The sequence below is a fragment of the Glycine max genome, chromosome 18 (assembly GCF_000004515.6).
Source record: "Glycine max cultivar Williams 82 chromosome 18, Glycine_max_v4.0, whole genome shotgun sequence".
NCBI classification, from domain to species: Eukaryota; Viridiplantae; Streptophyta; class Magnoliopsida; order Fabales; family Fabaceae; genus Glycine; species Glycine max.
In genome coordinates, this window is record NC_038254.2 from 593,155 (window position 1) to 621,130 (window position 27,976).

General features: G+C 30.3%; 2 protein-coding genes across 2 annotated transcripts; both read left to right on the plus strand.

The window, feature by feature from the left end:
• The first annotated feature begins 7,594 nt into the window (after nt 1-7,594).
• LOC100783271 (U-box domain-containing protein 7) lies at nt 7,595-16,072 on the plus strand. Its single transcript, XM_003551456.5, is given in 10 exon segments — nt 7,595-7,885; nt 8,765-8,853; nt 9,254-9,439; nt 9,592-9,699; nt 10,052-11,211; nt 11,800-12,419; nt 14,982-15,133; nt 15,401-15,441; nt 15,808-15,860; nt 15,863-16,072. Coding segments are annotated over 9 exon segments (2,484 nt in total). The 5' UTR covers nt 7,595-7,885; nt 8,765-8,793; the 3' UTR covers nt 15,967-16,072.
• A 5,974-nt stretch (nt 16,073-22,046) lies between these two features.
• Nucleotides 22,047-27,063, plus strand: LOC100795638 (ankyrin-1). The gene is made up of 4 exons (XM_003552739.4): nt 22,047-22,446; nt 24,319-24,594; nt 24,754-24,891; nt 25,353-27,063. Exons 1-4 carry the CDS (start codon nt 22,129-22,131, stop codon nt 26,904-26,906), a joined length of 2,286 nt encoding a protein of 761 aa, XP_003552787.1. The 5' UTR covers nt 22,047-22,128; the 3' UTR covers nt 26,907-27,063.
• Nucleotides 27,064-27,976: the final 913 nt, after the last annotated feature.

The following is a 27,976-nucleotide window of genomic DNA, read 5'->3' on the forward strand; positions in this document are numbered from 1 at the left end:
GAGAAGAGGTCTGCGACAAAGATATCAACGACGGTGGCATGGATGAAGTCGACACCGACGTCATTGCATGTGATGTAAATGTAGTCGTCGGTGTCGGTTTTGAGATGGGCGACAAGCGAAGGGAAGAGATAAAGGGTTTGGGAAAACACGTTTTTGAGGTGAGGGATGAGAGTGTGAGAGTGAGAGGGAAGTGAAAGAATGGCGAAGAGACAACCTTTTGGATGTAGTGAGATAAAAGCATGTTAAAGTTGAAGATAAAGAGCTTGAGGTCCCCAGAGTGGAGTTCTGGTGAAGGAAAACGGTTGCCAGCGAGAGGGTGTGAGAGAGAGGTTTTTTTTTTTTAAAATTAAAAAAACAAAAATTAATAACGTGGATGTCTGTGTCTATGTGTTTAGTGATTAGATGTGATGACATGACATTTTGTCTGTCACATCATCACTTAATGGATGCGGATCAATGACAGATAGTAAGATGAAACGTAATTTTTTTCATAATTTAAGAAAAAAAATGAATATTAGGTAGTTTTTCTTAAAATAGACTATATTTCATGTATGAAAAACTTAATTAAGCCATAAATATTTCATCAACACATTACGTAGTATAATTTTATGGTTCAAAAATTTATTTAAATTGTAAATATTTATTTTCTATATCTAATTTTTCACCTTACTTTTTTGTATTTTTATCGACTTTTTATAATTCTGAATTAATTATATTTTTTTGTTTTTAGAATTAAATTCATGTTTTATTTTTTGTGTGTGGACATTTTAAAAATTAAATAACAGTAAAAAAAGCCGATTAACTTTTAAATGAATAAAAAATATATACTCTATTACCTATACTAATCTTAAATATATAAAAATAAAAATGATATTTTGATGCTCAATGTGTTGAGTGGTAAAAATATATATGTGTTAATTTTTAAAATAATTATATTAAAATAATTTAAACATAAATTATGATTAAAAGATCATATAAAATTGTTTTATATAGGACGTACATAAACATTAAATTAATATATTATTAACTAAAATTAAGATTATCTAAAATTAGTTTCGAAAATTTGTAATACAAAGGCGCTGTCTGTATCCATGTCCAGATGCATGGATTCCGGGTCCAAACACAATTGTTGAAAGGACACTAAGATGATATCCAAAGTTTTTTGTTTTTCTTGAAAGAGAAATGATATCCAAAGTTAGTCATAACAATCAATCAACTGGTTTCAAATTAACCTAGTCAACGTGAGACTTGCTTAAATGAGGACCACTTTCTCATAATTAATGGTGTGTTTAAAAATGAATGATTGCGATGATAACTTTCCCATAATGGGGTCCATTTTCATCCCAAGTTTTCTGTGAGTGATAAAGTATTGTTTTCCTTGATCTATTGTCCCATACTATCACTCAAATAGTTGAAATTATTTTTAATGCTAATTATATTTTTTTTTTCAAAAAATTATGTATGACTTTTAAATATAATTTATTTTCTCATACATTTAGATTCCTCCTTTGAAACTTGACCAACAATTTCAGCCAAGTTTGCCGGGCCTAAATATTATGAGTCATGCTAAGTTGCTAACAAGTACTTCGATAATATTAATAAATGAATGAAAAATACAAATATTATCTATGATATATTAAATATTCTGTTGATTTATTTGTAAAAATAAAATGTCATGTTGAAGAAATTTCAAACTCTTGATAAAAGTCTCATAAAAAAGGCAGATAGGTTGAATATATTTGTCATTTCATACTCTTAATAAAAATCATTCCTTCTTGTTCGTCTATTTATACCGAGATTTCATCATAGACTCAACACCTTTAGTTTGACAGGTTAAAAAAAAAAGAGAGGTGCTAGCAACATCCTCTTCATACATATTTTTTGTATAGATTAAAATATATTAAAAATTATAAAATCAAAAGAAAAAAATTTATTAAATAAAATATGAGACCTATTAAATTTTATAATTTTTAATAATAAAAAAATATATTTAAAAAAAATATATGTAAGAGAATATGATCCTAACATTTCTAAAAAAAAAAAAATACCTTGAACATTTCTAATAGATAATACATGTGAAAAGATAAATTTACTTAACCTTGATCGTTGATGGAGGGAAAGACACAAACGCATCATCCCTAAAATTACGGATTGGTGGGACTATGATTCGTGGCTGAGACAAGCGTCGGCGCAATAATGTGGGGTGTTTTGTACCCACATTTCAAAATATATAGAGACAAAATTTTGGTAATTTCCCTCTTCCGTAGTACTCCTATGTGGACACATACGCTGCCATTAAAAAGATCCACTTCACTCACTGTTTAAGACAAATCTTTCCTCTTTCCACTCCGCTAATATCCCCACAAATTAGTTTCAGATATTATTTTGCCCTAGAGAGGAAAGAAAAGAAGCGAGCAAATTTTATTTTTTTAAAATTTAAATTTGGAAAATGCAAAAAAATAAGATTTTAAATTTTTGTTTCTAGAGATTAACTTTGTTCTGATTTTTTTTTCTTTTTTTTCAACCAAACAAAGGAAAAGAATATTGTTATGTACATTTTCTCTTCTCTCAAATTTATTTTCTTCTATTTTCATTCATTCCAAACACACCTTTAGTTAATATTTGTATTTTTTAAAATTGAAAAATATTTACTAAGTACTAATAGATTTTTGAAGTCGATCATATGTAGTTGTAATGATAAAAAAAAGTCAATTACACAAACTTTATTGACCTAATATTGAACAGTTAAGTCAACAAACCATTAATTCATCGATCATTATTTTAAAAGCATTAATTTGTGTTTGATAACACCTAAATTTGAGAAAGCAATTCCTTTTCTGTAAATTGCACTTATGCTTTGTGAGAGATAATTCTATTCGAATTAAATTATAATTAACAAAATAATCCTATATAATAATTAGCATTTGTTTTTAAAATATCATTCAATAACTTAAAAGAAATAAACAATATTTTTTAAGATAAGTTAAATTAAACATGAAATGGTTATATAATTATCTTATGAATACGTCACAACCTAATGATGTAATTTTTTTTATTTTAAAATAATTATCGTACTAAGGTATTTTATAAATATTGAAAAATAATAAATAATAATAATAATAATTTTATTAAATTAATCTTATATGATCATTATTTTATTGTCTATAATATTATAAAAGATTTAAGTGAAAAATAATTAATATTATATTAATAAATTGAAATTATAATAATTTTAGGATAATTTTTATTCTCTTGCACAATAATTATAACCAAATGCAGGAAAAGTAATTATCTTTACATCATTAATTTGATAATGTTTTACACACATGTCTACCCAGACTCTGTCTCGGTGGCATGGATTTCATAATTTAGTTTGCAGATACACCAATGGTGCATTAAAGAGTCATGCAATGACCTTTTTTTTTTAAAAACAGTTTTTTTTAATATACCATTAATTTTATCTTTAAAGTATTGTCATCTTTCCAAAACAGTTGTTAAAATAAATAAAATTTAGAAATAATCTTTTAAGTATTAGAAATTATATGAAACAGTTTTTAAATATTAAAAAATATTTTAAATTAGTTATAATATATCAAAGTAGGAATTATATTTATAATATTTAATATTAAAATTATTTATATAATTTTATCATTTTAAGAATTATTTTGAAAATTTATTGGTGTACGACTTCAATTTCTCCTAATAAAAATATTATCTAAGAGAGAATACAAATTTAAGAATTATTTAAGATAGACATTAAGATGGTTTACTATAGCTTTTCCTCGGCTCAATTTAAGATAATAGTATCATATTGTTTTAAAAAGATAAAATTATATTTTTGATCCTCCATTTTGTCTTCAATTTTGGATTTTGTCTCCCGGTAAAATTATTCACGAATTTTGTCTTAGTATCTAATCAAATCATATAATGTTGGTCCCCGAGTCTACATTTGACGTTAACTGTTACAAATGAATGTTAACTATCACGTGTCACGTTCTTATTGGATGATGATGACTGTCACGTGTCACGTTCTTATTGAATGTTAACTCCATGAAAGATGAAATGCATTGTTGTTTTCATTGACTAATCAAAACATGACATGTGGCAATCATCATCCAATAAGAACGCGACACGTGACAGTCAACATTCCTTTGTAATAGTCGACATCCAATTGTGAATTGAGCAACTAACATTACGTGATTTGATTAAATACGAGAACAAAATTCATAAATAATTTTAATGAGAGACAAAATCCAAAATTAGAGATAAAATGGGAGACCAAATTTACAATTTTACCTTTTAAAAAGTACAAAAACTAGGATTGTGCATTGAGTCATGAGTGAAAGACAAAAATTAATTTAATCATAATTTATGAAATCAAGAGTAATTGGAAAATTTAGAAAGGATATTAGTATTTGGGATTAATATTCAGAAAGGATCAGATAGTGATAGATTGATTATTAAAATATGAAAAATTTAAATTCAAATATACAAAAATGTGATAAATTAATCTTGTAAATAATTTAATAATAAATTGGTTCATAAAATTTATAATTTAATATGAAATTGGTTTTTAGAAAATATAAGTTATTATCATTTTATAAATTTAATAGTAGAACCAATTTATTGTATTTTTTGTATATTTAGAAATTAATTTTTTATTTTTTATTTTTTACATATCAATTTATCATCGTTTTTCATTTTTAGTGACCATATTGGTATTTACCGTAGTATTTGTTAGGTGATTAGCCGAAAAAATTGATTAGTGATGTTTGATAAGTTGAGGAGTTATTGTAACTTGTAATGCCAATTTTTAATTTAAGCGTCCAAATCTTCCCAACATTATATTATGGAGAAGGAGTAACTTGGTAAGATGGTTTTTAATTAGTTTATCAGAGTGTAAAATATTTTATATTAATATTATGTCAAAATTAAACTCTTATAATATATCTTACTACAGTGATTCTTAAATTTCGTTAGAAAAAGCACTAACTGTTTTCTTGCAACACTTTTGTCTTTCACTTGAAAGTAAGAGTAATCCTCAAAGGAAATATTGAAATTTCTTCCTGCCTAAGTTCTTCTCGTGAAATAATAATAATAAAAATAATAATATCACATTATAGAAATTCTTTTATTACAAGCGTCACATATTTCTTTTTTGAATTTTTAATTTTTTGAAAAATCTTTTAACTGATGACTTTATTTGTTTTTTTTTTCAATTTTATTGTCTGCTTCATAGCTCATATATCATTATATCTCTACCTTTTATATTTCTTAAAAGTCAAAGGCTTATATTGAGAAGTAAAGAACTTAACAATTAACTCACACACTTAAACATAATAAAAAGAAAAACTCGCACACTTAAAGTCACCAAGAACAGAGCAGTCTATCAATAATTTCTCAATCAAAGATGTGCTCAGATAACGTCTTGTGTTAGTTAAAACCTATTAATAGACTTCAGTTGAAAGATTGATAAGTGAGAAACGTTGTGTTGATATATATGTGGTTCAAATGTGCAATACTCAATAGTCAAAGTAACGTAACATCACTATTCACAAAAGTGTTGATCACTATTTACAAGTGTTGATTAGTTAGGCTATGTGATCAAAGATTGACTATACAGGAACACTAACAAATCTTTAGATTATTAGATTAACACAGCAATTTTCTAAAATTTTAGAACCACCACTACTGCTAATTGACTAGGTTACGTTACATTAATATTGTCTTGCTATATTATGATAACATTAACGAAGTTAGCCTTAAAAAAAATTTGGACAGCGAGAAAATTATTTTTTAAAAGCTTTTTAGAAGATAATTATAGTTTATCAGCAAGAAAATTATTTGAGTACGTGTATTGAATTGCTTTAACTAAATATCTTCAATTATTTTGTGTGAAACTTTGTATGATACAATGATGGTGTTTAAAGTTTTAAAATTTATTGAAAAATATAAATGTTTTTTTTTTCAATATCTAAACAATAATTATATTATTAAATTTAATGAATGGTTAGGATCTCGTGCAGTGATAATGTCACCGCAGAGGATCCATTCATGTTTTAGAAGCATAATAAGGTGAGTAATTCTGTTTTGACTATCTTCAACCTTCTTACATCATTCTCATGTACTTGACTTATCTTCATGGGTCACGTACTAATACCCAACATATGAAAGACATTCATTGTATTCTGCAACAAATTCTCCATATAGATATGATAAGTTCTAAAAGAAGAACCAACTACCATAGGTATTCTCTAAAAATACTCCATGACAACCTGAGCATGTATATTAACCCTTAACTCAAAATGTAGGAAGAAACCCCTCATAGAAAGCTCGAGATGAATCACATATAATAATTCGTTCAAAACAAATAATAACATATATAGTTGCTAATAATAAAAAAAATCTTGCATAATTATCAACTTACAGTCTAACACCATTCTCACGTTTATGAGATCCTTATTAATATTTAGGGATAATCAAAAGTTAATAACACATAAATATTAAAAACTTCACTAAAAATACAGTTCATTTTTTTATTCATTGATTACTGACTAAATGTTAAAATTCTGCAAGTAACACATCTATGAGACACTTGACTAGACTTTCTTTGACTTGTCAAGAACATAGTTTCACCACGACAATACTTAATAAATTCATCCTATAACAACTCATAAAAAATGGTTAAATCAAAAACCCAAAAATTGTACGCGAGTTTAATACAACAAGCACATGAATATGCTCATTTTTTAATTGAATCCACAAGTTTCCATGTGACGCTGTAGACAAATTTTGCCCACCCTAGCACGTTGGATTGCAAAGCATGGACGATTTATGAATGTGTTAACATTACTCCCAGTTAAACAAGATTACGATTAACCAAGAGTATATATTTTTTAATCCACTATGAGTGTGCTCAACATCTTAAAAAAGTAGTTGTCGGATAGATACCGAAGATTTTGGTTATTTTTCAAAAGATAAAAGTAATGAAAGGGACAATTTTGTCACCGGGCAACTATTATGACATATGACAGGTTTGCTACGCGACAAACAAGGAGGTCGGCAAGTGTCGGCCGGTGAAGCGGGAGGAAGAGATAAACAACATTAATTTCATTCTTAAAAAAGCCAAAATTTGTCCCCAAGTTATTTAAATTTCCTAATAATGTTTTTAATCATTATATTATTGATGTAAAATATTTATTTAAACTTTTTTTATATTTTCTTTATCTCAAAATAATAATGATCCTAAATTATTTTATCTATAAAAAAATAATAAATAAAAAAGAATAATAATTTTAAATGTTAATTTTTTTTTATAAATTTTATTATTCATCATTAATGTTATTGTAGGTTCTCTTTGGTTGTTTTTTACAAAATAATTTAAGCGAATTAGAACTTAAGTGAATTTTGTTTACTAACAAAATCCTTATTTATATCAGCACAAAAATTCAAATTCAGGTTTTCATAAGATATGAACAATGTTTATAAAAAAATTGTTTCTTATTTAAATTAGTATATTTTACTTTCACAAAGACTCAAACATAAAATAATATTATTTAAATAATTCAAAATCAATATTATGAGGAGTATCTTGGTAATGATAAACTGCCACTATTTGTTACCGTTCACGGACACAGCACAGCGAAGGAAAATAGCGATTTCTCTCACATTTGCTCTTTCTTTCCCTTTTTCCCCTCTGTCCTCGTGCGCTTCCTCCCAACAATTCGCTCTTCGGTTTGGACCTCAATACCTGTCTCTGAATAAAACAACTAAACTCACAGATCTTCTTCCCAACCCTCATTTTTTTTTCCCGAAGCGGCGTTTTTATTGGCCATAAATCACATGATTCATTTCATTGCATTTCTTCTCTCATCTTCTCCTCCTGGTGCGTCTTCCAAACCCTATCAAATCCCTCATTTCAAATTTTTCTTCTCAACCTCAATGTTTCGCTTCCCTTTTTGAATCAGATTTCTTTCTTTCTTTTCTTAGACCAGATTAAATAAAAATGATTAATGTATGTCTCGGTTTCTGTTGCCCAAGGTGACATGATGCCTCCATGTTTGTCAATTTGAGTGAAGATCTTCGTCTTAGCTCGCAATTATGTATTGTGTTTTTTTTTTTTTGGGAATTATGAAGCTGTTAAATTCACGTTTTTTGGGGTTAAATTTGCACGTTCTGAATTCATTTTTCAATCAACGTTTCTCCTTTCAATGGTAGGATGTCCAAATTGACTTGGTTACGTTTTCCAATTTTGTATTAATCTTTGGTTGTTCTGTCTATTATGAATTTTTTGTTGTTGGTAGTACATTGTTTTTGTTGATGTCATTTGGACAAATTCTTGTGGTCTATTTGGATGGACAGAAAATGCTGAAAACAGAAAGTGATAGTTATTTGTTTATTTAAAATTTAAGGGTTTAACAAATCTAATTCCTCACTGATTTGACTTTATTTTGGTTTTGGTTACATTTTTTTTTTCGGATTGTGCTCATTGCATAAATAAAATGCTTATTCCGTTATTTGTATCAACCAATTATTATTTTTTAAAAAAAAGTTGTTTATAAGAAAGATAGCGTCAAATTTTATGGTTTGCATATGAAAAAAGATTGAAGTTCGTAGTGGAATGTTTAGTTAGTTGGTTGCAGCGGTTTGGGCTGATTTTTTTTATTTTTTTACATTCGAAACTGGCTGTAGCATTCATTTTCACCCTACTTTAACTTTATTTCTTTCTTCTTTTTGATCCTGCTTAATACTTTATACTGTTCAGGTTAGTTAGCACCTAAGAATACAGACTGAATGCGAATAATGGATGTTGCTGAGGTTGAAGAAAGTTTTTTTGCAGCAAGCGATGCCAAGGTATGATGATATATCTTTGATTACTGCGAGAGCTGTTTTGAAATTCTAATGCTTTCATGTAGTAAATTAGTACCATGTAAAAAGAGTACTCAGAATATTTTGGCCAAGGTATATAACTAAGGAGACAAATTGCTTTTATATTAGTCTTTTTTTTGTGGTCTAAGCACTGTTTTAAGCACATTTCAAAGATTTTCTTTTATGTATGTGACTTGTCACTGCTTTTGTTTAAGAAAATGTTTTGAATTGTTGGCCAAACTAAAAAAGAGTAAATATTTTGCATTCTTCTTTTCGCCTTACTTTTATGGCTGTTGTTTCACATTCTGTTGCAAGTTCTTTTTTTGGAGTTAATTCTCTGGATGTAATCTATCATCTAACCATTATATATCTTTTTTTTAAGCAGTTACATGGAGAAATGTGCAAGTGTCTGTCTGCAATATACTGCAAGATATTGTCATTATTTCCTTCTTTAGAAGCAGCTAGGCCTAGGAGCAAATCTGGAATTCAGGCATTATGTTCATTGCATGTAGCCTTAGAAAAGGCAAAGAATGTTCTTCAGCACTGCTCAGAGTGTAGTAAACTTTACTTGGTATGATTATCATTGTACAACTTTACTATTATTCTCATTGTACAAATTTGCTGTAACACTTATTGCATCTTATTTTATGTTGGTTCATAAAGTTATTTGATCTGTAATACATTTTGTAGAGCATCTTACATATAACTTCACCTATGACGCAGGCTATAACTGGGGATTCTGTTCTGCTAAAATTTGAGAAGGCTAAATGTGCTCTTGGGGACAGTCTTAAACGGGTGGAAGATATTGTTCCTCAATCTATTGGTTGTCAGGTGCGAAATTTCAACAATATGGATGTACAGTTCTCTTTTTTCATGTTTGATTTCCCTCCATTTGATTCTAGGTTCATGATCCTATATTCCTGCTCCATTATGTAAACACTTTTACTCAGCCTTGCTAATTGCTTTTTGAATATCTGAGCAAGGGAGAGCCTATTTTATAGGTTTCATGTATTTTTTACATGATAATTCAAAGCCGTGTTATTTGCAATATTTTGAATTCAGCTTTCTTAACACTTTGATACTTTTATGTAAATGCCCATGCACAGTGATACTCTTTTTATGTCATCATTTTCAATATTTAATTTGTTCATGATTTGATTTTTTTTAAATGGCATCTGTTCAGATTGACGAAATTGTGAAAGAACTTGCAAGTACGGTATTTGCACTTGACCCATCAGAGAAGCAAGTTGGGGATGATTTAATTGCATTGCTTCAGCAGGGAAGAAAGTTTAGTGACTCTAATGATAGTAATGAACTTGAATGTTTTCATCTGGCTGCTACTAGACTTGGAATCACTTCTTCAAGAACAGCTCTTACAGAAAGAAGAGCTCTAAAAAAACTCATAGAAAGGGCTCGTGCTGAGGAAGACAAGCGGAAAGAATCAATTATTGCTTTTCTTTTACACCTTATGAGGAAATATTCCAAGTTATTTAGAAGTGAGTTTTCTGATGACAATGATTCTCAGGGTTCTCAACCTTGTTCTCCCACTGTTCAGAGATCTCTTGAGGATGGCATTCCCAGTGGTCATTGTCATGCCTTTGACAGACAGCTTTCAAAACTTAGTTCCTTTAATTTTAAGCCAAATAATAGGAAATCAGGGCAGATGCTCCTTCCGCCAGAAGAGTTAAGGTGCCCAATATCTCTGCAACTTATGAGTGATCCTGTTATAATTGCTTCTGGGCAAACATATGAAAGGGTTTGTATAGAGAAATGGTTCAGAGATGGGCACAACACCTGCCCAAAGACTCAACAGAAACTTTCACATCTTTGTTTGACTCCTAATTACTGTGTTAAGGGTCTTGTAGCTAGTTGGTGTGAACAGAATGGAGTTCCTATTCCTGAAGGCCCTCCTGAATCTCTTGATTTTAACTACTGGAGATTGGCTTTATCAGACACTGAATCCACAAATTCAAGATCCGTAAACAGTGTTGGCTCTTGCAAGTTGAAGGGTGTCAAAGTTGTTCCTGTAGAAGAGAGTGGTATCTCAGAGCAAATGGGGGGAAATGCTACTGAAAGTTTTTGTGCGCAAGAGGAAGATAATGAACAGTATGTTAGTTTTCTTAAAGTCTTGACAGAAGGGAACAATTGGAAGAGGAAGTGTAAAGTGGTTGAACAGTTGAGGCTGTTGCTGCGGGATGATGAGGAAGCCAGGATTTTTATGGGGGCCAATGGATTTGTTGAAGCACTTATGCAGTTTCTGCAATCAGCTGTGCATGAAGCGAATGCGATGGCTCTTGAAATTGGTGCCATGGCTCTGTTCAACCTGGCTGTGAATAACAATAGGTGTGTATTAAATCGTAAAGTAAAACTGATTTTCATATGATTACAAAATTATAATAGTTATTTTTATTTGAAAATTGACACCTTGCATTTATCCAATGCCATAATCACTTTGTTATCTTGTGGTCAAAAGTATCTTCAGTATCACAATGATCAACTTCTACTCATCCTCTAGCTCTTAAAGAGCCTTACCCATATATTAGCTGCTGTTGTTTTTGGTTGACCTCCTGTATTTTGGAAAATTATAGTGGCATTGGTCCAGCAAATCCTTTTAAACTTTATTTGGAAAATAAATTGCAGAATTGTTTTCTCTGGTTTGTTTAAGCATCTTGTACGATGTATTCCCAAAAGAAGTAGAAAAACACAGAAGACATGCATAGTGCACCAGTTGATGTTGAAAATTGATACTGTCCTTGTTGAATTACACCCTTTAATTAGTATGTTGCAATGAAGTTTGTTGAAGAAATAATAGAATTGATGTTCCATTAACTCTTTCTGAATTGGCTGAATGACTACTTTTTCCTTTTGTTTTTCATTTCTTTTGTAAATCATCATTAACACAAGATTGATCCATTTTTCTTTTTTCAACAGAAATAAGGAAATTATGATATCAACAGGAATCTTGTCGTTGTTGGAGGAAATGATTTCAAAAACTAGTTCCTACGGTTGTGCAGTTGCCCTGTATCTGAATCTTTCTTGCCTCGATAAAGCCAAGCATATGATTGGCACAAGTCAGGCTGTCCAGTTCCTAATCCAGATTCTTGAAGCCAAGACAGAAGTCCAGTGCAAGATAGATTCCCTCCATGCACTCTATAACCTTTCTACTGTGCCCTCAAATATTCCAAACCTCCTTTCGTCTGGCATCATGGATGGCCTACAATCCCTTCTTGTAGACCAGGGTGATTGCATGTGGACAGAAAAATGCATAGCTGTTTTGATAAATTTGGCGGTTTATCAAGCAGGAAGAGAGAAAATGATGTTGGCTCCTGGACTTATAAGTGCCTTGGCTTCCACACTAGATACCGGTGAGCCCATAGAGCAGGAACAAGCTGCTTCTTGTCTCCTAATTTTGTGTAACAGGAGTGAGGAATGTTGTCAGATGGTCCTGCAAGAAGGGGTTATACCTGCATTGGTGTCAATATCAGTGAATGGGACCTCGAGAGGAAGAGAGAAGGCTCAGAAGCTCTTGATGGTCTTCAGAGAGCAGCGACAACGAGACCATTCTCCTGTTAAGATTGATCAACCTGAATCCGAAAGTAGTGATTTGTCTATGCCTCCTCCTGACACCAAACCGCTATCTAAAACAATATCTAGAAGAAAGGTGGTGGGGAAAGCTTTTAGCTTTCTCTGGAAAAGCAAGAGCTATTCTGTTTACCAGTGTTAAGTTTCATGTAAATTTCTGTTTGATTCTTAACTTTTCTGGCCCTGCTTTTCACTCTCTCACCCGTTCTTTCGGGTGCTGCTTACTTTTTGGTTCCCAAAGAAGAGATGTACAGTCATATGTAATTTATGGATGTTTTTTACCTGTCCCTTCCCTCTTTGTATATCAATCTCTCATAAATGTTTTTGTTCGTTTTTTGGGTGGGGGAGGGGTGTTTTCATTTCTACGAGCTTCATGTGTTAGATTTCCCTTATGAAGGTTGAGGTAAATGTGAAGTCTGTTGCATGTTACTCGGCTTGTAGTGTGCCAGCTGCAAGGTATCTTTTGATTTTAATTTTCTAACTACCAAAAAATTTGTTTTTTTTTTTTGGAGACATAAGTTTAGACAGAAAGCCTAATAAAACCTCGCCCTCCCTTTCTCTTTTCAAGCACCAAGTCAACCATATGGTACTGTCTATAATTTAATAGCTGAGAAATATGATGAAATAAATAACTGTTATTTAGTATATGAAACATCAATTAATTCCCAACCAATAATAATGCTATACGGTTAAAATCAACAGTTCTGGACAGGGACATCGACTTTAAACGATTAAAATATCAGCTAAAGTTCATCACTGTTTCGGAAAATTCACTTGGAAAAAGAAAATACTGAGTGGCATATTCGTGAAGCTATTGGTGCAACATTTTACAGTTAACCTATTCCCCGAATAAGTTACAAATTGCCCGGATATGGAAAGTGTAAGGAACCAAGGGTGTTAAAATTTCAAAATATTAAAAAACAAAATGCAACTTCATAAAAGACAAGGAACAAAGATGAAGGCCATATAACCGATTCCTTATCAGGAGAGAACAATAGCATTCCAATATTCACAACACTGTTGAAGAACTTTGTCCACAATTTATTGGGGGGTCCGACCAATTTAGTTGATAGTTGTTCTATCATTACGTGTTTTTCAAAGCGCAAAAGCGACATCTTCAACATTTCATGTTGCACAGTTTGTATTGTTAGACAATCTTTAGTGAGAGCCACCCACCATTTACAATCTTGAAATCACTGCTTGATTCTGAAGACGGGCATCACAGTGTGGCACTCAAACTCTTAACTCAGAAAATGAATCTATCTAATAAGTAACAGCTCAAACTAATTATACAGTGAATGAACATTTTTTTAATGAAATTAATTTGAAGGGAATTAGGCTTAAAAGTTTTTATTCTAAAAAACAAATTAGTAGTTAAGTTCAATATAATTTTTTTTCCATCAAACCACCTTAACCTTAACGCATAAGAATTTACACAATTATATTAGTGAACATTAACCCAAAAACTTAAACTTTTATGGGTCTTATACTTATATAATACTCAAATTTGATCTTATACTTGTATTCAAATAATCTCATTCTCAAGTGTGAATCTCTTTTACATGATAACCTCTCCCTTAAACATACAAGTGAACATGATATCACACCTTAAACCAAAACCTTAAAACTTAGATTTATGGGTTTTATTTTCACTTATATGATACTCAAACTTGTTATTCTGATATGATGTGAGACTTCACCTCACACCACTTCTATTCTAACAGTTTCACCTCAAAATTAATTATAAAATGAGAATCAATTCTCCAACTTACACTGAATATTTCCTGAAAATTTCGTTAACTATATTTCTACATGATTTTGGACGATTCTAACGTGAAATTAAGCACCCGCCATAGTGATTAACACTAATGTCAATACTTTACGGCCACAAAGAGATCTCAGCCAAAACAGACAAAAAAACAGATTTTTTTAAAGAAAAACAATACATCTGTTCCATTGGTTAATTTATGAAACAATTTATTAATTGGCAGAATGAAAGGGTAGAAAGAAAAAGTTAAAAAGAGAGAAAAAAAAGCATCAGATTCGGTTGTCTAGTGCTGAATTTTATGCCAGAAATCAACCAAAAGAACAGATGAAAAGGATGGAGGAAGTGCCTAACAAGTCCAAGCTCCAAGCTCAAGAGACAAGAGCAATATACGGTTATTCTTTTGCTTAATTTATGCATCAATACCTGGTTTGGCTTTAGTTTGCGGTTCAAGTGATGCCACAGCCAGAAAAATCGCTCGATAACAACTTTCCAATAATTCGTATGTTTTGCTAATTCCAACAAAATGGCTTCTGAATTTTAATACTGACTGGATTAGTTTTCTTACACAAAAGTGATGTTTAAATTAGACTTGATATTTAAGTTGGTGGATGTTACTTGTAATTGTTTTAGTATATAGTAATTGCATGGTGGTAATTCACGGGACTCCAATTTTAAATTGAAAGGGAGTTACCTCAACTTGAAAAGTACACACACACATATATATGTTATAATTCCTTGTAGCTAAATTTTCTCATTAATTATATGTTATTTAAAATTGTTTTCTTTATTGCAGGCATTCCAGGAGATGGTAGATGTTTGTTTAGATCTGTGGTCTATGGTGCATGTCTAAGATCAGGGGAACCATCTCCAAGTCTTAGCAGGCAAAAAGAACTCGCAGATGAACTCAGAGCCAAGGTACTCTTTTCTCCCCCATCTAACTAATTTTTCTTTTTTCTTTTTTTATCAGCAAGGATCTCCCATGTAATGTAACTAATGAATTCTAGTTTGGCTTAATGTTCAAAGAACTTAGTGTAATGTTACTATGGTAGACCATCAGCAACGTTGGTGCAAATAGATCATGCTTAATTTCCAGCTCAAATTATGTGACCATAGATCCTTTTGTTAGGTTGGTTATTTCATTCTGTTCCGGGTTGTGGGAAAACATGAAATCTTATTCTGCAGGTTGTGGATGAATTCATAAAGAGGAGGGCAGACACTGAGTGGTAAGTTATCTAGAAAAAGGAGGTAGTTTTGATAACAGATTTATAATTATATGATTTGTATCATCTGAATCTCCTCCTCTAAAGTTTATTTAAAATTATTCCAAGGAAAAGGCCCTGCATATTTTTAGGTGAACCTAGTATATTTCTAGTAAAAAATTAAAGACTAATCTCTCGAAATACCGAAATCTATTTAAAAGATTAATCTCTCCTAATATATGTTTTTCTTCCATTCACGCAAACTTGGAGATTGAATCCCTGATCATGCTGACATTCTCATTACATAACTGCAGCATATATGTCTTCACTTGTAGTAGTGCATTTTGAAGTTGAAACTTTAAACATTTGTATTCAATTCATAACGCACAGGTTTCTAGAAGGTGACTTTGATACCTATACAGTACAGATGCGAAAGCCTCAATATGAGGAGGAGAACCTGGACTTCTCATGTCCTCACATGTTTTACAGCTAAGTCTATTATTTTCATTTACAAAACTTTCATGCATATATGATTTGCCTAGAATATAGTATTGATTTCTTTTTAAGTGGCATAAGTATTAGTTCGTTCCAAATCAATTATTTTCTCATGATAATTCCATGCATCATAGATAGTGTAACAAAAATATTAATCTTGCGTTTGAATAGTGATTTCAAAAATTCAGAAAATTTAGAATATTTGGAATTTAAATTGCTAGAATTAAATTTCTTCCATTTCATAAATATTTTTTTTTGTATAAAGTAATTTAATTTTTCTAAGTTTTAAACTTTTTGTTTGGATGAAGTAATTACATATAAAATTTCATTTTAAATATAGATTTAAAAAGTTAAAATTTAGTTTTTTTTACAACAATATTAAAATTTAGTTAATAATTCAAAAAAAAATTATAATATTTAATAATTTAGAAAGACCAATATTAATAACCACACCTTGTAATTCGTGGTCCCTTTTTCTTGATTAATAAACAATAAAATTACTTAGCTGGTAAAAAAAAAAGACAAATATTAATATTTCAAATTCTTTCTAAAATAGCTCCAAGCATTAGCAACTCCATGTCAAATATAGAACTCAAGATTTTATACACAAGAATCTAAGTAACGAAATAGCAGTATTGATTATCGATAATGAATTGACAAATTTTATTTAACAAAAATATTGTTTAACACAAATAACAAATCTATAAGTTAATTGCATGAGCAAACAAAGCAACAAAGAACAAATTTGGAATTGAAAGTTGATGATAACAAAATCAGTGAGAAAGCCAAAGAATAGTGACAGAAGAGAAAGGCAAAGATTCCGACGGGGTCACCAAAAAGTCACCGGAGAAAGTTAGATAATACTGCAATCATTCTAGCAAGGGTTTGAATGCTAGTTGAAGTCGTCGTCGTGTGATGGCTGCAGTTAGATCCATTGTTGGGAGAGAAAGGCAATGATTTAGATTGATGCTTTATTACACTACCTTTTATGAGATAACCCATAGACCTTTACATATTAGAATTTTATATCATTCATTTACATGTCACAGTGGAAGAGAATTTTTAATTTTTAATTTTTTTGAAGGAATTTAAATTTTTGTATTTTAAGTTTACAAAAATACCCCATTAAAATGAGATTAAATTTTAAATGTATTGTTCAAACAAAGAAATTTATACATAACATTTCAATTTCTAAAAAAAAATGAATTACTCAATTCAATTACCCCATTCAAACCCACGATAAAGCATCATATTTCTAATAACGATATATATCTTATGGTTCTAGGATGCCTATAACGGTGCTCATGAAGGATAAGAGTTTGAGTAACCTTAAAGTTATAGCTGAATACGGTCAGGAGTATGGGAAGGATAACCCTATTCGAGTGATATATCTATCATGGTTATGGCCACCTACGATGCATTATTGAAGAGTTACAATACTAGTTGTATGCAGTCCTAATTAATCTTTAATATATTGTTGATATATGCTCTTTGCAATAACTGTAGAGCTTGATTATGTGCTTATATATATACACACACACACGATTCTGACCGAGTCCTTGATGTTTGAGGAAAGCTAATTCATGGCCAATGACATTAGTGCTTCAATTAATGCGCATTAGATAATTAAAACTTGGTGCCTGCTCCCCTTTTATTTCTTAAAAACATAATTTATTTTACTTAATTTGTAGCTATAGTTTTCTTTTCTTCCATTCAGCAAATTAAAAAAAGGTATAGTTATTTTATTTTTTTGCTTTATTTGTGTAGCTATACTATGTAAAGAATTTGGTTATTTGGAAACCGGAATGCTGCTTCCACTTAATCATGTCCTCAAAGAAAATTTGCACGTGCTTCGAATATTTAATATTTAATGCCTCAAGACATTTTGTTGATTATGGCATCAATAAATATAATATTTTCTTAAAAATTACCGTATAATTATATTAAAAATAAGGTGAGATGTGCACGTAATGCTTTGATTTTCATGAATTTTTTCATTATTGTTTTCCATAAAGGTAATTGATAGTATTATCTTTATTCTTTACTTAAAAATTAAAATTAGAGAAATTATATTATGTGCCAATTGTTCCGTGTTCAAATAATCATGAAACTAATAAAGACCTAAATAGATGTTACGGTCATAACTCAGAATAATATTTATATATATATATATTTAAAAGTTAAAAGTAAGGGAAACAAATTATCCCACTTTATTTGTACAAAATAAAACATTTTCTTACAATATCTCTAACCAAAGTTGATCTAGCCATTCTAATAGATCCTATACATGGTTAGAGAGCAATTCAACCACTCAAGTGATATATTCTAATAGGTAGTAAGACTTGCCTAGAGTCTAATATTCAAGTTAGTTCAAAGTACATATCTTAGAAGGCGAATAAGATAATTATTGTCCATGCTGCTTTGAAGGAGTAATATGGGGTTTCTTTGGTGTTGTATACATTTTGTTTTTTTTAGATTATTACTCGTCTTCTTGTTGGTATAAATGGAAAGTAACAACTGGAAAGTTTGAAATTGTATTTTGGTATTATTTGTATATGGTTTTTTTGGTACCCTTTTACCTTCTACATAAATACAATATTTTATTTATTGATTTTTTTTTATAGACATAGACTAAGAGAGTACCTAGTTCAACATGAATGCATACTTGAGTTGATCAATACCTTAGAGCCTCTTCAACGAAGAATGCTGATAAACTGACAAATTAGAGATACAACTTTTAAACTAAAATGACCAAATAATTTTTAAAGTGAAATTTAAGTGAAATTTAGCGGGACACATTTGATCATTTAAGCATTGAGTTAGCAATAATTTTTACATTAACTTTTAAACTAAAATGACCAAATATTTTTTTAATCTTTTAGTTAAAACTTTAATTTGAAAATAACTTTTAAGGATTTTTTTTTAGGCAAGTAGCCTAAATTACTTTGTAGGTCACTAAAATAATTAAACGACCATTATATTAAGTTTAGCTTAATACATTTATTCCCTTATAAAGAATCACAAACATAACCAAAAGAAATCAACCATACAATCACGATGAAGTGTCACTAGCTAAATTTTGTTAGCCATCTGGATCAATTATCAGCATCAATGTACTAAAGAAAGAAAGACACTGTCAAAGTTTAAGCCGGTATTATAATTTCATTTCCCAATGTATTAATTGTTGGCTTTGTGGGGAAACCAAATCAAGTGCAGGCCAATTCCGGCAAATGGTTAAAGGATATATTTGAGTGCGAGGTAAGTGTTTGCATTGGAAATATCTACAATGGTGACATCCATCTTTCTTGTCCCCTCTCACATCTGTTTTCTTTCTCTTTTTTCCATTTGCCATCTTATTAATAAGTCCTAAAGTTACATGGAACATAAAAAAAAGTAGTTAATACCCAAAGTTACATAATTACATTATCAGCTGGTTGTTCTTTTATATGGTAAAATATAATTTCTATCAATCTAATAATTAACCTTTATTATTATTATTAATAATTTAAATTATCTATATTTTTTATTAAAATAATAATTATCTATCATTTGATACGATCACATTTTAAGAAAATTTACGCTAATTATAATTGAGAATTAACTCGTTCTTATTAAAAGAATTATTCTCTCCGTTTTTTTATTGAAGTTTTAGTAACTTTCGTTTCATTTTAAATATTTTTTCAATTCTAACCTTGAAAATTAATTAATAAATATTCATAGATAAATTAATAACATGAAATACGGGCTAAAATAGGAAATTAAGCAATGTTCATGAAACTAAATATTAATTATTTTCTTAATTTGTATGTACAAAAATATAAGTTATTAATAAAAGGAATGGATAAAGTAGAATATCAATTCTAACCTTGACATTTTGTTGATTTGTCTCGATCAGTTGATGGACCAATACTAATAATAACAAGTACCACAAGTAAAATTTTGGAAATGTCATGTAGTAAAATAAAAATATAATTTTTAGGTAATAAACCAAAAAATGAATTTATTACAAGTAAAAAAACATATTTAACAAAAATATTTAAACTTTTAGGCAAGATAATAACAAATCAAACACATTAGTTTGTGTATTTATCAAAATAATTATTTACTTTTCATAATTGAAATTTATAATTTACAATAAATAAAATTTTCTAAATAAACATTTTTTAATGTATAAATTTTTTATGTTGTGGTATATTATAATTTAAATTTTTTGTATTTTTATAAAAATCAAATTTAAACTAGAGATAATAAGTTATGTTAGGAGTATTTGAAATTTGTAGATAATTAATTTTTATGTAATTAATTTTTAATATTTAATTATAATTGTTAAATCTTTCGGTTGATATTGAAATTATAAGAGAATATCTCAAATATGTATGTTAAGAAAATGAAGTTTACCACTTCATGAGAAAAGAATATTCAAATAAGAATGAATGTGGCTGAGCTGAGGAAGCTTCGGGAAGCAAATAGTCTCATATATATATATATATATATATATATATATATATATATATATATATATATATATATATATATATATATATATATATATATATATATATATATATATTCTTATTTTTTTAAAAGGAAAATAATTAATTTTTTTAAAATGATAGTATTTTTCAAAACAAATCATTTATTATAATTTGAGTAACCATGCTATTAGTAAGAAACATCGATTGAATAATTAATTTTTTTGAGAATTTGATTAATTATGTTTAATAAGGACTCTCTATTCAATTAGTTTTTTTTAATTCACGAAGTAACTTAAGATATTTTTAAAAAATTACAGTCTAAATATTTCACTTAGGCTATAACAACGTGTACTAAATCATTCATATATTTTTTCAATAGAAATCAAAGAATCAAAGAGTTTACATCAATTATCGCATTCTGTTTAATCAATTTCTCTCGATAAATGATTCATAGTTTGAAATAGGAAAACATTTATTATTTAATATAATCCTTAAACTTTAATTTAACTATTTATTTATTTTTATTAAAGAGTGATATATTTGTGCAATTTAATGAACCATTTAATGAAAGTTCAAAGCTACTATCCCACCTTAACGAGTATTAGAAATGATCCTGTTTTGGATTTCGCTAATTTACCTTTATATCCACATTTAAAAAATTTCTATATCTAGCTTTTTTTAGACAAAATTTCTATATCTAGTTTTTTTTTAAAAGGAATTTCTATATCTAGCTAGATCTACAATCATGTTACTATACTAACATTAATTATGAGAATTAATAAGGAAAAACATTGATTAAAAATACAATATAAAACTCAACTTAAAAAATCAAAACAATCTAATCTCTAATTATAAAAATATTACATATACAAACATTCTAAATAAAAATCTTATCCATTATAAATATTTTTAATTATAGAAAATAATAAATATTCCTTCTTTCCACTTTATATGACATTTTAGCAACAACAAAAAAATCAAATTATTTATCATTTTATAAAATTAATGAAGTATTAAATTTTTTTCATAGAATACTCTCAGTGAAAGTAATTGTTATTGTGTATTAAATGAAAAAAGTCTAATTAATTAAAAAGATAAAAAGATATATTAAGAAATTACAGTAATATATTATATTTCATGAAGTTCAAAATATTAATTATATTTTTAATACTGGTAATATGTCTTATGAAATTTAAAATATTAATTACATTTTTAATATCTGCCACTACCTTAAATGCCTTATAAAATAAAATTGAAGGAATACATTAATAATATAAAACTTTGTTTATATTGTTGTCAATGAGACACTGCTATATGATAAATTTATTGATTTAAATAAATAACTACTTTAGAATCATAAAAAATAAAAATTAATGTTTACCTATTAAACTCTTTTAATCAATGGTAATCATTTAGTCCAGTTTTCTGATTACCATGCACATAGAGTAATGAATTGGAAAAAAATTTATAGGTGCAACGACCAAATAAACTTTACTTGAGCCAGGTCAAAAAAAATTTCAACCACACCAAACCAAAACTCAAACAGCATTTTTATTTAATTAAAAAAATCCATTTACTTGATTGCTAAAAAGAAAGCTTCTTTCTTAAAATGAAACGTTTTTTTTTTCCATACATATAAAAACTACATGCAGTCCCTCCTCTGTACCTGGTTACCAATTTCATTCTTAAAAAGCAAACAAAACAACACGAAAATTCCCAGGTTCTGAGAAAAAGAACAAAAATGATGGTGTTGGCGAATTCTGGTACGGGGCTTAGGAAACAGGTTTTTCCCGTAGATTACGAAACAGAGATTTCGCAGCGTCTCGTAGACGCTGCTCACTACGGTGACACAGACGCTGCGTTCGAATGCATCGCGAATCCCTTGGTGGACGTTAACTTCGTCGGAACGGTGTCGTTTAAGTCCAAAACGACGGAGATCGTGCTGCAGGACGAGTCGCCTCACAGAGTTAACTCGGCGTACGAGGAGTTCAAGACCGAGCTCACTGCTCTGTTTTTGGCTGCGCACACAGGGAATTTGTCACTCCTCCGGAAGCTTCTGGTAACGCTTCTCAACTCAACGTTGTTTGTTCCTTGTGTTGTGATGAACTTATGATCGGTTTCTTAAAACGACGTCGAAACATTCGAATTTCGAAACAAAGATGTTATGTTTTCAGTTTTGTTGTTTGCGTGTTTTCTTGTTATTTTGCTTTGGCTCTGCGGTGCCTGCTTTTGCGTTGTGTGTGATCAGGGTGTTATAGTACTACTGGTTTGTTCTGTTTCCGTTTGATTAATTAACCAGTTTTTCAATTTTTGAAAATCAAATAGAACCACGTAGATTTGTGAAATTGATGAACTAAACCAAATTAAGGTATATTATCTTAAAATGTTTTTATTTTATGTAAAATAGGATAGTTTTAATTTTTCTTCTTGTAAAAAAAATTCTTTAATTTTCATCCCTCAACTTGTTAACTTTTATGCGTTTAAAGGAAAGTCAAATGACCATTTCAGCTAACACAAACTAGTGTATGAAGTATCATGTTGATATATGACACTTTAATTTTTTATTTTTGTAAAATTTTATTTATATATTTTAAAATGAACATTAGAGAAAAAAATGTAATTTCAAATTTTAGAAAAATAAAAATCAAAGAAATTATTTTTTATAAAGAATAAAACTAAAACTAAAATTTTTGTCAGAAAAAAACTGTCGTGTGATTTTAATTTTAGAATAAAAAACAGATAGTTTTTTATGCATATCAAAATCAAAATTCATATTACTAAGAATAAAACATATTTTAAATTTGAAAATTGAAAGTGAATTGCAGCTTGCACTAATCAATTATTCAATTTAGCTTCATGTGCATGATTTCAGTGCTTGAAGATACGGAAGTAACCAATTATTTTCATGCTTTGTTGAAAAAAAAAATTAAAAGAAAACCGCTCTTAAAGAGTGCGGTTAAATATATGACGGCGTTTTCTTGTCACTCCCAATGAGTCAATGATACGCGAAACATAATTTACACCTAATTATGTTTTTTTAGCAGTTAAAACATATGTTTATTTTTTAAGTAAATTTCCTTTCAGTTCTTAACTAATGTTTTTTAGTCACATGGAAGTCATGTGACAACTCCGTAGGGACTGGATTAATGAAGATGTTTTTCTCACAGTATAAAAGTTGAAGTTGTCATTCGTGTATAATAACGATGTCTAATATCCATGTACACATGAAACGATGATTGGCTTAATAAAATTTTAACTTTTGCATATAATGTCATTAATTATGTTGAAGACATACAAAACTAAGCTGATATGTGATGTGTATAATTTAATTTAACTTACACATCCTAATTGTGGGTTCGGTTGGATTTGATATATGTTTTCCATCTATGTTGGGAGTATCTTTCATCCTTATTCTTTCGGATAATTGGTCAGCTCTCATATTTGATCCTTATCTAACGCTAAAATCCATTTAAACTTTTTGAGCCCAAAACACATTTTAATGTTGTTATGAGATATTCATCAATATATATCATACGTCTTGTCTGACATTACTCTTACGGACGATGTAGGACAATAACTTTTATTTATCTGTTTCCATAAAATTTTCCTTTTAACATTGGAATCATAAAAAAGTTCGAAAACAGTAGTTATTTAGTTGTGGTGTCATGTGCTTAAGAAATTTAAAGTTATAGTGGTTAATCATGGTGTAATTTGAAGTCTTTTCTCGTCCCCTTAAATTAGATCTTATCAGCATTGTAAAGGATAAAATGGTGTACTGAGAGAGTGATAGGAGGAAGGAGAATGGGAAAGAAATGGTCCATTTCAGAGTGTCGATTCACCTAAATCAAGTTAACAAATAATGGATTTGTAACGCTTTCAGTTTTGTCACATCAGTCGTCATTAACAAAGTTTAGATGTTTTCATGTGATAGAATGTTGGAGCAAATGTAAATATGAGATTGTTCCGGGGCTATGCCACAACAGCATCAGTGAGAGAAGGGCATCTAAAAATATTGGAGGTCCTTATCAATGCTGGGGCGTCACAACTTGCATGCGAGGAGGCTTTAATGGAAGCAAGTTACTTGGGGAGGGCCAGGTTTGCTGAACTACTCATGCAGTCCAACATGGTTCGTCCTCAGGTAGCAGTTCATGCTCTTGTCTCTGCATGTTGCAGAGGCTTCGTTGAGGTTATTGATGTACTCATCAAGGTAACACCATTATGCTTGATATGTTATGGCCTTATTATGGGTTGTGCTCACTTCTAAATTTGTTGATGTGGTAAATGTAGCTCCTCATGTGTGCAAAAAAGAAGTGCAAAAGATTTCATGTATTTGATTATTAAATGACAGTGTTCCATATGTTGGCAGCATGGAGTGGATGCCAATGCAATCGATAGGATTTTGCTTCAATCTTCAAAACCATTTCTTCACGCTAGTGTTGATTGCAATGCATTATTCGCCGCTGTGGTCAGCAGGCAGATTAATGTAGTTGGATTACTGTTGCAGGTGGGCTTCTCTGACTTGCATAAGTAAGCTTCACATGGGATAAACATGTCTAGGTTCTTAAAGTAATAATGGTGTTGGTTTATGCGGCATGGCAAGTTCCTTTTTTTTCGTTTGACTTTTTGGGGTGTCATTACAATGTGAGAAGAGTTCATTGATGTTTCATGTCTGTTAACCTTGAACATGTATTCAAGGACACTTGCATGATCAAAATGTATTCATTACTTACAATTACCAAATTGCTCTCTCATATGAAAATGAAAAGGGCATAACTAAGCATCAACTTCAGCAACATCTTTTATTGCTACCATATGGGACAACATGAAGCATCAAAGATTGATCCAACTAATTATATAATCTACTTATCTGTAAACAAAATCTAATTGTGGTTGGTCAAGTTTCTGCATCAAGTACAGTTATTTTGTACTGTACAATCATAATCATTTTCTGTTTTCTGAAAACAGGTTGGCGTAAGGCTTGATATCAAGGTCAAACTTGGGGCCTGGTTGTGGGACACGGATACAGGAGAAGAATTTCGTGTGGGTGTTGGGCTAGCTGAGCCTTATCCAATCACATGGTGTGCTGTGGAGTATTTTGAATCCACTGGTGCTATATTGCACATGCTTCTCTGCCAGCTCTCGCCTAATAGCTTGCACACTGGGAGGAGTCTCTTGCACCATGCTATCATTTGTAACAATGAAAAAGCTGTAAATATACTTCTAAAGAATGGTGCTGATGCAGAAGTGGTAGTGCAAACCACAGAAGAAACCAATGAACACCCTATTCACATGGCTGCACGGCTCGGATCATGTAACATTCTTCAGTGCCTGATTAATGGTGGTTGTAACTTGGACTCTCAAACAAAATGTGGAGACACAGCATTGATGATCTGTGCAAGGTACAAACATGAGAAGTGCCTTGGAGTCCTAGTATCTGCAGGTGCTGATTTGGGTATGGTAAATTCATCTGGTCACTGTGCAACTTCAATTGCAAACTGTGTTCAGTGGACTAAAGTCTTCCAGAGAGCAATCTTGGATGTAATCAGAGCCGGGAAGGTTGTTAAATCAAGCAACACCTCTAGATTTTCCGCTTTGTTATTTGTAACTCGTGCAAATGATATAGAGGGTTTGAAGAAACTCATTGAAAATAATAACATCGATCTAGATGAGCAAAATGCAAATGGATTTTCAGCTGCTATGATAGCTGCTGTAGGGGGCAATGTGGAGGCTTTCAAGTTACTTCTTTATGCTGGGGCTGATGTGACTAATCTTAAAAACAAGTATGGTTTGACAGCCCTTAACCTCATAGATATTAGCCAAAATGGTGAAGTGTTCCACAAGGTGATGCTTGAATATGCACTTAAAAAGGGAGGCAATGGTTCGATTGAGGTGAATCCTCTCCACCGTGCAGCTTGCTATGGGGACATAAACATTGCTCACAACCTACTAAAAGAAGGGTATGATGTCAATGCTTTTGATGGTCAAGGATATACCCCTTTGATGTTAGCAGCAAGAGGATGCCGCGGCGAGATGTGTGAGCTTTTGATCTCTTATGGAGCTAAATGTGATATTCAGAATGAGAGGCACGAGACAGCACTTTTACTTGCAAGAGAAAATGGTGCACGAAATGATGCAGAACGCGTGATATTGGATGAGGTAGCTCGAAAACTAGTCTTGCATGGTGGTCGTGTTAAAAAACATACAAAGTGTGGTAAAGGTTCACCTCATGGTAAGTTACTAGTGATGATTGGAGCTGCTGGAATCTTACGTTGGGGGAAATCTAGTAAGAGAAACGTGATTTGTAAAGAGGCTGAGGTTGGACCAAGTGCGAAATTTCGATGGAATCGCAGGAGGAAGTTTGATGTTGATGAGCCAGGAATGTTCCATGTGGTCACTACAAAAAATAAGCAGGTACATTTTGTGTGTGAAGGTGGGGTTGAAATGGCTGAATTATGGGTAAGGGGGATTAGATTAGCAACTAGAGAAGCCATTTTTGGTCAAAGAGCTGATGAAGTTTGAAGGGACCATGGCTAGAAAAAACATATATAGAGAAGATTGTTACTTAGTCGTAGAAGTACTTGTATTCTTGGTAATACATATCGATTTCAGTTTTTTAGATGTATTAGTTTTGACTTGACGTATTTCTCTCAAAAAAGAAAAAGTTTTGACCAGACGTATCACGTATGCCATGTTATTAATGAAGAATGATAGACGATTTTTTTTTCCAAATTTTAAAATTTATAAAAATTAAAATGAATAAAAAAATTGAGTGATTAAAACTAAATCTATTATATATAACCAAGCTACTAGTTTAGTGGTATAGTATAACCATGTGTAAGTGGTTCAAAAAAAATACTATTAGTATTTACATCACGCTCGTCAAAACATCAGATTAATTATTTACATAATATTTTTTTGTTATATTTAAAATTCAATCTGTATCTCATCAACGTTATGTTTAATTTTTTGGACGAAATGCAAACTATATCTTTCATTTAAGACACGACTTAGGAAATACAAACTATATCTTTCATTTATCCTTTACCCATAGATAATTTTTTCTCAGTAATTTTTAGTTTCTGCTAATAATAAGCATTTTTCTTTTGTTTATATGAAGAGGAACCTATTGTCTTCTTATTCTTGTATAGAAAAATTCTATTAGCTAATTTGAAGATGCCCTTTTGTTTTTACTAACCTAACTTAGTTGACTGAGATTGCTTGAATCACCTAACCGGTCACATTGGCTGTAAAAGGGGCAATGCACTAAAAATAGTATGTTTTCAGTTTGATAATGAATTCATATGTATGTTACATTTATATTTATCCTTTCTTGAAAATAAAGCATTATTAGTGTATATTTTCTTTTTGTCAAGTAGCACTCTTGGGAAAACCTGGAGAGAAATTAATTTATGTTCTTTTCTGGCTCATGTAAATCCAAAATATCTAGCTCTAGTAAAATAATGTTCGGAGTGAAATTTTGCAATCTTCTAAGATGTAGTTTCAAAAATTGTGTTGAAGTAGACTAACAGAAACACAAACTGCAAATTGAAGCCTCTTACTCACATTAGTATCTCTCTCATGGGTGGAAA

Excerpts from the sequence above, each read along its gene's own strand:
- LOC100795638 (XM_003552739.4), top strand. The coding sequence starts at position 22,129 with ATGATGGTGTTGGCGAATTCTGGTACGGGGCTTAGGAAACAGGTTTTT. Across the intron at positions 24,595-24,753 it reads TTATTGATGTACTCATCAAG|CATGGAGTGGATGCCAATGC; the intron begins GTAACACCATTA and ends ATATGTTGGCAG. Across the intron at positions 24,892-25,352 it reads TAGTTGGATTACTGTTGCAG|GTTGGCGTAAGGCTTGATAT; the intron begins GTGGGCTTCTCT and ends TTCTGAAAACAG.